General features: G+C 34.4%; 1 protein-coding gene across 3 annotated transcripts in view; it reads left to right on the forward strand.

Annotated features, from left to right (window-relative positions):
* The window catches only part of LOC150094188 (uncharacterized), a 189383-nt gene that overhangs the window by 144206 nt on the left and 31811 nt on the right, over positions 1-13366 (forward strand). For all 3 annotated transcript variants that reach the window (XM_090411733.1, XM_090411732.1, XM_090411734.1), the window contains one exon: positions 7528-7728. In XM_090411733.1, coding sequence (XP_090267859.1) covers positions 7528-7712 — 185 coding nt within the window. In that variant the 3' untranslated portion in view covers positions 7713-7728. The remainder of the gene's footprint in view (positions 1-7527; positions 7729-13366) is intronic.

A 13366-nucleotide genomic window follows, 5' to 3' on the forward strand; every position in this document is an offset into this window, starting at 1 on the left:
GATGAATCACAATTTAAACTGCATAGTGCCAATGGGAGACTGAGGATATGGCACCAACACCCATGAAGCCATGAATCCTGCATGTCAGGTTGGAACTATACAAAGCTGGTGGTGGCTCAGTGATGGCCTGGGGGTGTCTTCAGTTGGATGTTTTTGGGACCTTTGGTACATGTACCACTAACTCTCAGTGCATCCTGGTACTTGGAACTCATGGCTGACCATTTACACTAATTTATGTCCATCATATATCCCAATGGAGATGGCATCTATCAGCAAGACGGCTGTTCATCTCACAGGTCCAGGCAGGCTACTGCTTGGTTTCAGGAGCATTCTGTTGACTTCTAAATAATGAGGTGGTCACCTAGAAGCCCTGATTTAAATCCCATCGAAATCAAAAGTTTGGGATACTGTTGGACAGAGTGTTCGGGTCTGTGTCCCATCACTGTCAAATTTGAGCAAATTGTGGACAGCTCTAGAGGATGCATGGGTTACCCTACCTGTGAAACATTTTTGCAAGCTTTTGGAGTCCTTGTCTTGTCATGTGTTGGCCGTTATCAGGACCAGAGGGAGTCCAACACATTACTAGGTAGCTATCACTAAATCAAAGGCACTTCAGTGTGTGTGTGTGTCTATATATATATATATATATATATATATATATATATACCATATTTGCCGGCATATAAGACTCACCTCCTTTTTTGTACACATTTTTTAGGAAAAAAACTTTATCACTGTTTATTCTAATGAATTTACAGTATTTCAAATATAAAGTAATAAGTAGGTCTACTTTCAACAAATACCTAATCTAACTAGGAAAGAGTACCAAAATGCCTCTCTGCAGCCCTGTTTCCATGTTCTTTATCATATGCAATCACACGTAGCTTGTATGCAATATTGTAGCAATGCCGACATTTTTCAGCCATAATTTGCCAAGAAATTTAGAGAAAATTTAACGGCAGAAATTTATCACTGTTCACAACAACCATAACAATGATTGGAAAGTTTAAACGAACACAGCTGTGATTGTCGATGACAGCGCATCCACTGAACTCTACGTAACTGGAATGCTCTCACACCGCAAGGAAGCAAGAAAGAAATCGTGTAACTTGGAACAGAGAAAATTTCCAGAAATGAAAGTAATAAAAAACTGAGTATCAGCATATAAGACACACTTGTTTTTCAGACCTATTTTGAAAGAAAAGAAGTGCATCTTATATGCAGGCAAATACAGTATATATATTTTTTATATTAGAATTTTACTGACTAGGAACATCGAGATAAGACAAAAACATTAATTAGAACACAGCTAGTTTCGTTGGAATGCTGACTTCTTCGGGTGTACATACTATCACAAAAAAACTGGAAAGTTACCAAGATAAAAAATGAACTTCCCATATAAACAGGTTATGAACAACAACAGCCAAGTTTGAGCTGACGTCCACGTGACAGGTCTAGCATGAGGTGAGTGAGTGGGAACTATCTCGAGAACGCCAAAACTGAATTACTGTGCTGTGTGAATCAGGTAAGCTATAACTTAAATTACTGTTCATGTGTGAGAGGGTCCAGAACTATTTCTTTCGATTCTAAGATGCGTCTTTCTAGTTCATCAGGGCATTTATGGATATTTGTAGTAAGATTGCAGTCTATCTGGTGTTGACGCTCTTCAAAATTAGAGTTGGCAGAGAAAAGGAGATGACTGGAGAGGGCACTTGCACGGGTTCTGTTGTAAGCGATTTCACGTTTTCTTGGCTACTCACCTCGAAGCATTTCTCACCATCTCCAACCTCAGCAAGAAGATAACTCAAACCCTATTGCACACATTGAATTACCATACGTAAGTTCTCTATCGCCCAAATTGGCAAAAATTATGAAGAAATTTAATATTAGAACTTACTTCACTACCCTACCAAAACGTCATTCTTTCCTGAGTCAACCCAATTCAAAACATCACCAACTTCAGTTCCCAGAAGTATATAAAATCATCTGTAGTTGCAGGAAGCTGTATTATGGGCAAACTTGAAGAGCATCAACCTGATATCTCTTACAACAGAACCAGTGCAAATGCTCTCTCCAGTCATGTCCTTTTTTCTGCCAACTCTAATTTTGAAGAGCGTCAACACCAGATAGACTAGAATCTTACTACAAATATCGATAAATGCCCTGATGAACTAGAAAGACACATATTCGAATCGAAAGAAATAGTTCTGGACCCCCTCACACATGACCAGTAATTTAAGTTATAGCTTACCTGATTCACATAGCACAGTAATTCAGTTTTGGCATTCTCGAGATAGTTCCCCCTCACTAACGCCTCATGCTAGACCTGCCACGCAGACGTCAGTTCAAATTTGACTGTTGTTCCTAACTTGTTTATATGAGAAGTTCATTTTTTTATCTTGGTAACTTTCCAGTTTTTTTGTGATAGTATATACACTTGAAGAAGTCGTCATTCCGATGAAACTTGTTGTGTTCTAATTAAAGTTTTTGTCTTATCTTGGTGTTTCTAGTCAGTAAAATTCTAATAAAAAATGTCTACAATCCGAGTAAATACCTTTAATAATACACACACACACACACACACACACACACACACACACACACACACAGGTATATATATACAGGTATCACTTGCTTAACGCAGGGTTTGATTAATGCAACGAAATTAATTGCGACAATCCCTTGATATACGCGGCAAGAGTTTTGATTAACGTGCCTTTATTACCATGCAAAATCATGCTCACGGCACTAAGCTTGCAGCCTTGTGGTCATCCAAATTCTCTTAATGATCTGTGTGAGAATGTGAAAGTTTTATTTTTCCCATGAAATACGAACATCATTGCTACAACCTATGGACGTCGTTGCAACTTTCAAAGCCTATTTTCTTAAAAAGACATTCTGAAAGGCAACAGAAACAACAACGGGAGAAAATGCGATTACGCTCCAATGAATTTTGGAAAAAAATTAACATTAAACACGCAATTGAAAACATTCGTGACTCGCATGAGCAAGTGTCTTCTAGCTGCATGATAGCTGTTTGGAAAAACTTTCTGCCAGAATGCACTAATGACTTAAGTCTGAACAATGTGGTCGAAAAATCTTTGCAATTGGTGAAGACCTTGGTTTTGATGGTGTTGATGCAGAAGATGTTAAAGAATTATTGGATTCACATTCAAAAGATTTCAGTGAAAACGATCTTCTTGAAATTGAACAACAACGCACATGTGAAGATGAGGTTCCAAAGGAGATAACAATCAAAGAACTGGATGGAATATTTCGCAGTTTAGTATCACTTAAACAGCAAGGAATGGATATGGATCCAGATGTTAATCAAAGAATGCTTATTTGCCGAGGTCTAGAGAGTCATTTTGCTTGTTACCGTAGAATTTATGCTGATAAGAAAAAAACAAACTGTTCAAACTACTCTTTATGACGTTTTTTTGATAAAAAAAATTGTAGTAACTAATGTTAGGTACAAGTATTTAATAAACATTTACTTTGCATTCATTTTTTATCTTTCCTAAAAGAGTACTATATAAAACGAACTATTAGTACAGTATAATAAATTTAGTTTAATTCTTTATCCAAGTGTGAGCAAACAAAGTTTGCGCCTGAAAGTATCTTCAGGACTGGGATAAGGTGGTACAACACTGGGCGACTCGTTGCAAAGGTGGAGCAAGCTAACATCACTCCTATCTCACTATCTCCCATAATGCAAAACACATCTTGTGGATATGTATAATGTTATGCATTAAGGGAAGGGCCACTACCCAGACTAGTTTTGACCTTTATTGAGGTCTCTTCAGTGGGAGCTAATTTAATAAAAAGGTGGCACACCATTTGGCAACTCCTATAGGTAGAGATGACCTTGCTAATGCTTCTGTCTTGTATCTCCACTTGGACCTGGCTACCACTGAAGAGACCTCAATAAAGGTCGAAACTAGTCTGGGTAGTGGCCCTTCCCTTAATGCATAACATTATACATATCCGAGGAGATGTGTTTTGCATTATGGGAGATACTGAGATAGGAGTGATGTTAGCTTGCTCCACCTTTGCTACGAGTTGCCCGTTGTTGTACCACCTTACCCCAGTCCTGAAGATACTTTCAGGTGCAAACTTTGTTTGCTCACACTTGGATAAAGGATTAAACTAAATTTATTATAGTCTAACCAAGTGAAAAATAACTTTTCAACATCTTTCTCTAAATCCAGAGTAATTTAATAAAAAGGTGGCACACCGTTTGGCAACTCCTGTAGGTAGAGATGACCTTGCTAATGCTTCTGCCTGATATCTCGACTTGGCCTGGCTCCCACTGAAGAGACCTCAATAAGGTCGACCTTCCCTTAATGCATAATATTATACATATCTGAGGAGATGTGTTTTGCATTATGGGAGATACCAAGATAGGAGTGATGTTAGCTTGCTCCACCTTTGCAACGAGTTGCGCGGTGTTGTACACCTTACCCCAGTCCTGAAGATACTTTCAGGTGCAAACTTTGTTTGCTCACACTTGAATAAAGGATTAAACTAAATTTATTATAGTCTAACCAAGTGAAAAATAAACTTTCAATATTAGTACAGTAATCGATCATGAACGAATTGTACTTTTTACCATTGATTATTATATTTGATTAATGTGATTTTGATATACGTGGTAACATCGAGGGATTAATTAACCGTGTTAATCGAGGGATGCCTGTATGTATGTATGTGTGTATATATATATATATATATGTAGAAAGTTTTTTACCTTGGGTACAATAAATGTTAAAGATACCAAGGCTATTTTAATGGAGTAAAACCAGGTTTAAAATAGCTTGGTATCTTTAACATATACGAGGGCTGTTCAATAAGTAATAAGACTAATTTTACTGTCGCGAAACCACTCATCACAATATTAATTTCTGTTGAATGAAGAAATGTTGCTGTCTGTATTAACAAAAGAGGTTGATAGATGGCATGTACGGGCTGATGTGCCAGAGTGTCACGTGACTAAACGCAAGCTTGTTTCGGTGCGCCTACGAACTGCGACCAGTCGTCGAAATGGAAGTGTCCTCGGAACAGCATTATGCGATTAAATTTTGTGTGCATTTGCAAAAATCGGCGTCGGACACTTTTAACATGATACGCAAAGCTTTCAACGATGAAGCAATGTCGAGGGCAAGTGTTTTTCACTGGCATAAAACTTTTAAGGAAGGAAGGCAAAATGTGGAAGATCTTGAACGGGAGGGAAGACCTTCAACGTCCATCACAGAGGCAATGATCAACACAGCAGGGATTATCATCAAGGAGGATCGCAGAATTACAGTATGCCAGCTGCATGTTGTCCTGAATATTTCTGTGGGAAGTGTTCACTCAATCATGGCTGAACATTTGGGACTGAAACGTGTTTGTGCCCGATGGATTCCCAAACTCTTGACACCGAGCAAATGCAGCATCGAGTGGATGTGTGCACAGAATGGAAAGAAAGACTGGAACAAGAAGGCGACAACTTCTTAAAATGTATCATTACAACAGATGAAGTTTGGTTGTATCACTGTGACCCTACAATGAAACAACAAAGCAGTGAATGGAAGCATCCGTCTTCGCCCACCTCCAAGAATGCAAAAACTGTAAAATTGGCTGGTAAAATTTTGACCATAATGTTTTTTGACTACGAAGCCATTGTTTACCAACACGCTGTAGAACCCGGGAATACTGTAAACGGCCCATACCATGCGGATGTTTTAGGACAATGGTACAGCACGTCAAAAGGAAGTGTCCATTGCTGAAGAATGACTTCTTATTGCACCGTGATAATGCAAGGCCACATATTGCTGGTGGTATAGTGGACATTTTGCAGAAGAACAACATAGATATCCTACCACACCCTCCATACAGTCCTGATCTTGCACTGTGCGATTTCTGGCTGTTTCCTCAGCTCAAGAAATCACTAAGAGGCCGCCAATTTCGAAAGCAACAAAGCATGTGTAAAAGCTGCAGAGGCAGTTTTGAAAGAACTCTCAAAAAACGGACATTTCGCATGTGTTTAAGAAGTGGACGCAACGTTGGGACAAATGCATCGCGTCTCACGGTAGTTACTTCGAAAAAGACCATGTAAATGATGACGATTAAAGGTAATTTTTTTTCTGTATAAATATAGTCTTATAAATTATTGAACAGCCTCCGTATATTATTAAGAGTTATTAATAATATTATTGGTCATTATAATAGTTTTAATGTAATAGTTTGGAATTAAAAATAATCATGAAATAAACTAACAATCTTACAAAACTATTTAGTTTATAAGGGACAAGATCTACTTTAGATTTTAAGATATGTTATATTATCCAAGAACAAATTAACAATATTTATATGTGATGTATGTGTATCTTCTGTTTTTTATGATTATCCCACTGACTAAACATTGTTAACATGTAATATATCAATGTCCTGATAAATTTAGTTTAATCCTTTATCCAAGTGTGAGCAAACAAAGTTTGCACCTGAAAGTATCTTCAGTAGTGGGGTAAGGTGGTACAACACCGGGCAACTCGTTGCAAAGGTGGAGCAAGCAAACATTAATCCTATCTCCCATAATGCAATTGCAGATATGTATAATGTTATGCATTAAGGAAAGGGCCACTACCCAGACTAGTTTCGAGCCAGGCCCAAGTGGAGATACCAGGCAGAAGCATTAGCAAGGTCATCTCTACTTATAGGAGTTGCCAAACAGTGTGCCACCTTTTTATTAAATTACTCTGGATTTAGAGAAAGATGTTGAAAGTTTATTTTTCACTTGGTTAGACTATAATAAATTTAGTTTACACTTGGATAAAGGATTAAACTAAATATATTATTATTCTCTAACCAAGTGAAAAATAAACTTTCAACATCAATATCCTGAGTTAAGGAATCTTGTTCCAGAGATCAGGTATAGTACTTTTGCAAGCCACTTCAGACTATCAATAATTAGGGCAGTAGTGGTGTCACATTGGATGATGGAATGTGCTGCATTTGAATTACACTGTGGCAACAACTACAGTTTGTGCTGCCATAAATCAAGGCAGCAACAATAGTGTTGTCTATTTAACTGCACTTTAGCTTTTGATGAAATTTGATATAAGAAATATTTATTAGAATATTACAAAATTCAGTTTTGTTCTACACTGAACAATTTGATCCCTGTAATTTAAATATGGAGTTATTTATCGTGTTTGAACTTTAGGTACTTAAATTTAACCTTTGTGTGTATATGTGGTCAGTGATTGACTTGGCATGCTGAAAAGTTTGTTTAAAGATTTAATTTAGTTGATTATTAAGAATCCCATACTCTAAAAAAAGACTTCCATTACTTTTATAACTTAAGAATAATGCAAGCTTTTTCAGAGGCTTGTTAGTTAGCTCCTTGGTGGTTGCTAAGCCAACTTTCTTTTTTAAAATGAAACATTTTATAATCTTTGAAATGTTGCTATACCTATATATATGTGTGTGTGTGTGTTTTATAAATGCCTACAGTCGTATAATTTATTTATATATTTTTTTAAGGAATTAAATTAAGGAGAGTAGAGGATATTAAACAGAAAGAAGTAGAAAAGGCAGCACCATTACATGATGTTGCTTCTATACTAGCACGAAGGGTAGCTATGGAATTTTCAGATTCAGAATCACCTTCAGATAGCGAATATGATAGTGAAGGTTGGGATGATGATAGTGAATGTTTAAATGCCTAAAATAGCAGGAATCAAGGTGTGTATGCCCTGGTATTACTTTTTCATTTAGTTTATTATTGTTTAATATGCATTTACCTTTTAAAACAATATTCCTAAAAAAAGTTTAGTTAAATTAAATCCCAACGACTGGTGGCATTATAAAATTTTTATATACATTACAGAACTTGCCACAAGTTGTCGGGATGTAATTTAACTAAACTTTTTTTTTTTTTTTTTTTACAGAATATTGTTTATTTCTTGGCTGTAACAGTTGTTCTGTCAGCTCCTAGTGATATCAGATTTAACATGAAAAGCTAGTTATGGCACTTGTATACAGTGCCATAACTAGCTTTTCATGAACCCTGTGCAAGATTTTATTTTTGCCCCCCCCCCCCCCCCCTGTTTTTGGGGAAAAAATAAAATACGACTGAAATCAGTTGATTTTTAACTTTAACCAAAAACTTTATGAAATCAGCCTGCACGGCAGTAAAATTTGAAAATTAAAATATAATACTGATTATTATTATTATTATTTTGATACCCCATTTCAGGCGCCCTTCATCCTTTGCCTGTGCACCTACCTAGTTACAGCACTGCCTATATATATATATATATAGCTATGATAATGCTCTCCTATTCTTCAAAATCAATCTTAATTGCCACAATAATCAAGTAAATCGAGTCTTCACACTTCCATATGTAAAAAAAGAAACAGTTTAATAATACTAAGATGCATTAAATTAAAAGAAATATACAACATTCTGAAATAACTGTAACTACAGCAGGAACTCATCTTAAGATCTAAAAAAGTTAATTAAATAAATCACATCTTATCTGATCTAAAAAAAGAGCATCTGTTTCTCTTAAACTCAGCTGCATTTCATTCCAAGTTGAATGAAGCAACTTCTTTAACTCTTTGGCAGAAACAATTCTTTTCCTGGAAAACCTTGGTGACTGTAAAATTCTTGTTTACAGTAAGATATAGGAGAGTTCAACTTGGAAACAAATCTTCAATTTCAAATGCTACAGTATTTCTTCTTTAAGATTCTAAACCTTTTCCTCATCCTATATGAAGGATTTCCAAGGAAAAACAATCAAACATTTAAGAATTAACTTGCTAAATATAATTTCTGGAAACCATCATTAATTCTTTACTATTCTAATGAAACATTTAATATCTGATAACCACTTCTCCTATATTTAAAAAAAAAAAAAAAAAAAAAAAAACATTGATTATCAATTTCCAAAGTTTCTTTAATTTCTTTCTCATTTGTTATTCCAGTTACCTTGTAATATAACAGCTTAAATATATAGATTAAAAAAAAAAACTAATGTAATAAAAAATAGCTAACACTGGTGGGTTTATAGATTGTAATAATTATTTAATAAAACCCACTAGTTTTGCCACTTTAGCTAGTGGCTTCATCTGGGTTAGGATGAATTCACAAATATACAAGTGTTAAAATGAATCATTATATAACTAAAAACACCGAATGTGTAGGAACCATTACACAAATTATCTGTTCTTGCACATTCAGTGTTTTTAGTTATGTAATGATTCATATTTAGCGCTTGTTGTATATTTGTGCATTCATCCTAACCCAGATGAAACCACTAGCTTAAGTGGTGAAACTAGTAGCTTTTATTAATAATTATATATGACCTCAACCCAGTATTAATTATTTTTTATCTTTCTTCCTTTATGAAAGACAGACTACTTTGAATTATTAATGGAACTTTCCTCTAACTTGTTTCAAAAATTGTTCCATATCGCTTGCACAGCGCTCCCAGCTATTTACTATACTTTTCACTAGTGCATGATAATACTTCCAGTTTCGACTTCATTCATGAATTGAGACAAGCCACTACTACCATTTGTGTTATCTTCATAATGCTTTGCTTGAAAGCAGTAAAATCTCACACTGTCAGTGACTAAGTAATTTTTTAAATTTATATATTCTAAACATATCCAAACATTAAATTAAAGATGCCAAGGAATTATATTCTTGGTTTAATCCTTTATCCAAGTGTAAGCAAACAAAGTTTGCACGTGAAGTAACTTCACGACTGCGCAACTCGTACATAGAGGCAAATGATTTTGCATCACTTGCCTTTGGTTTTCCATAATGCAAAGCACATATCCTTACAGGCATGTATAATGCTATGCATTATGGAAAGGGCCACTACCCAGATTGGTTTTGACTTTTATTGAGGTCTCATCAGTGGGAGCCAGACCCAGAAGTGATATCAAGGTTGAAGTAATGCAAAAGTCATATTTCCATATATAAGTAGATTATGGGATACTAAGGCAAGTTATGTGAAATCATTTGCCTCTATATACAAGTTTCTCAGTCGTGAAGTGACTTCACATACAACTTGGATAAAGGATGAAACCAAGAATATAATTTCTTGGCATCTTTAATTTATAGTATAACCAAGTGGAAAAACTTTTAACATATATCCAAACATTAAACCATAATTCTTATTTTGAGTAGACAGTAACTTACAATCAAGTGAATTCACTTTGTTAAAAGAATTAATATTACATTTAAACACAATATATATTAACAGTGTACAACTACATAAAAGAAAAATTACAATTTCTGCTTTTCTTATGATGTAAATGCAATTAGAACAGAAACTGATAACTAGTAAAGAATATTTAAGTTTACATTTGTTTAATTAAATAATAATACTGTAGAACATCTGTATTCATATACTAATGGGCTACAATTGCACATGAGAAATTCTGTTCCATGTTTTACAGTTTTTTCAGACATTTTGTATTTGTTGTTTAGAAAGCTCTTACCTGCTTTTGTTTTCTTTGTTTCAGTCACACCTATTATGCCCATCTGGTACTTATCCAATTCTTCTGTTAGTTCCATTTCTTTTCCATTGATGCTTCTTATGTTGATAGTACCAATCTTGAACTTTGCTGATTTTGAGTTGGGATGTGTTCTGGGATTTGTTCCAGTAGCTGACTTTGTGCTGTTCATCCTGGTTCCCTGACGAAAACAACAGGGGCCTTGTTTTCCAGGTCCCTAGCTAGCATGAAATTCTGTCATATTGTACAATCTTTCTACATTGTCATTTAAGCCAATAAGAATACAATTTGGTTGGCTAAATCCCAAATTGCCAGCCCATCTTTGCTTGTTCAGTATCCAGGAAGATACCTAACAGGGTGCACTATGAGAAGGTGAGGATTGGGCATTAAGTCAGAAGCTCTATTCAGTTCTTTGCATTCCTTAAAAGGTTACGTGGAGGTCTCCCAGTTATATAGCTTTGGTCCTCTAAGCACCCTGCTATTACATTATTCACACATGGAAATTTTGTTTCCTACCATAATAAATCAAGAGTAATATCTTAGAAATATAGTTTGTGTTTAACCTATTGTTCTTGTAGTTTTATTTCAATGTGCTTTTATGATTATATTTGGTCATTTTCATGCTTGGTAATGTTTAAATTTATCTGTCTCATGGTTGGAGAAAAGCATTTGAACTTTGGTTTTTGTATCCACATTCTTTTTTAAAGAGGTATTTTATAATATTAATTTTGTATTAGAAAAGGCAAACTGAGAAGCTAAAGGAAGAATTACTTGAAATTGAAAATCAAAACATATTCATAAATGTTCAGGTATCACTGATAAAAGTACAGCAGCACCAGAAGCACATTGCAAGTGTTTTTGTTGTTTGGAATAATGACTGAAACATCTAAGCATCTAAGGCTTTTCTCATCTAGTGTGTTACTTCTGTTAATTGTTGTGTGCTCTTCTGGTTGGTTTGCCTGTTTTGTAGGATGATAAACCTGAGTTTCTTGCAGGAAAAACCTGTCATAGGCTAGGCAGGCTGACTCACCTTTTTTGCATTGCGATTTGAAACCAGGTCTTTCCAGCTAGATAGTATCATTAATACCAACTAAACAGACTCCCACTGAAAGATATTGTAACACTAACTAGAACGTTAATATATATTTACTTAACAAGTTCATGACTTATTTTTAATGGTATTAACAACACCAGACAAACTATTTTATAAAATAGTTTGTATATAAAATGTAAGTTAATATAATTTTATTAACTTACATTTTACTGAATTTCAAATCAGCATCATCAGAGCACAATAAAGCATGTACACGTGACAGTAAGTAAAACAAAACTCACTCACAGAGACAATCCTCATAGTCTAGGGTGAGTGTTACGGCTCAGGCCGAGTCCAAAAATATTTTAAAATTTTTAAATAATATTTGTTTAATTATTCTCTTCTGAAAAAACTTGAGATCTCAAAGTGTTTTAAAGAGTTTCAGAATATTTTTGAATTGTTGAGTCGTGCTCTTGAAGGTGGAGGGAAACATCCTAATCACCTGTGAAAAAAAAAAATGTGGCACTGTTTTCTTGCTTGGAGTATGGGGATATTTTCCCTTCTTTATCTTTTCTCATGCATCATATTTTCCTCTTGGGGATGGGGCAACAGCCTAATCACCTGTAAAAAATGTTGTGCTGTTTTCTAACTTGCAGTGGGGAGATATTTTTCCTTCTTTATCTCTTTTCATGCATTGTATTTTTTCTTTATATTTTCTTATCCAGATTTTCTTACAGGATCAGTTATTTTATCTTAATATTTACCTCCAACCTTTTATGGCATAAAATTTTCACATGATGTTCAGTATACTTTATTTTCTTCTTAAAGAACCGTCACTCTTTATTCTATATAAATTTCAGATCTGCCCTGTTTTAGAATACTGCACCACTTTTAGGGAAAGTTTTACATAATATTATGTAAAAAAAAATCCTTGATTCTATCTAGAATTGGGGTGCTTTATTACATATATTTCTGTAACAAATTGTCCCTTTTATATCCAGCAATATAGGATTTGCAACCTTTCTGTATGTAGAATTGATAAAGGAAAACTTATAATTCTTTTGTAAAAAGTATACCATTGCCTGAGCTATTATTGCATATATAAAGAGGATTATTATTTATAACTGATTTTGTAAAGTGATAAGAATTTATATAGGAGATATATTAGGTGTTTAAGCATTTGTTTCTCTAATAAATGTGTTCTCATCAAAATGAGACACAAGTTAGCATAAAAGTATTATGTAGTTTTTTACTTTCAGATTTCTTTCACATTATGAACATTCCATGTTTTTTGGATTTGAAAGCTCAATGAAGTGAAATTACAAAGTTATGTGTAGTACATGAGGTTGACCACATTTACAAGGAGAGATGTGAGGTTCTGTAGATGGATAAGAGAATATAGTGATGGTGTTTTTCACATATTTTTACCATCATCCACAACAGAAATGTTTTATCTTCATTTAAATAAAAATAACAGCAACAGTTGTTGTACAGTCTTCAACATTTATTCTGTAGAAGTTCAGATTTTTCACTGTGACATCACAATAAACTGTACATGCTAGTAATTTTGTAATTTTCTAATGGTTTCCATAGCTTTTTGCTAATCTTGATCTGATGATGCTAGCTAAAATACTAGTGAAATATTATTTGTAGTATTTAAAAGTTACTATTTTTAACTCATGTCCTATAAGCTTAAAAACAACTTTGCTTCCTTAATGTTAGAAGTCATCTGTAGCACAATCTTTAAATATTAAAATGAAATTAATATGGCAAATAATAGTTTTTAAGTCTTATCATTAATTTCTGTTGTTCTAATTA

Source organism: Typopeltis vanoorti, chromosome 22 (genome assembly GCF_054136105.1).
Source record: "Typopeltis vanoorti isolate ZY-2024b chromosome 22, IOZ_Tvanoo_1.0, whole genome shotgun sequence".
NCBI classification, from domain to species: Eukaryota; Metazoa; Arthropoda; class Arachnida; order Uropygi; family Thelyphonidae; genus Typopeltis; species Typopeltis vanoorti.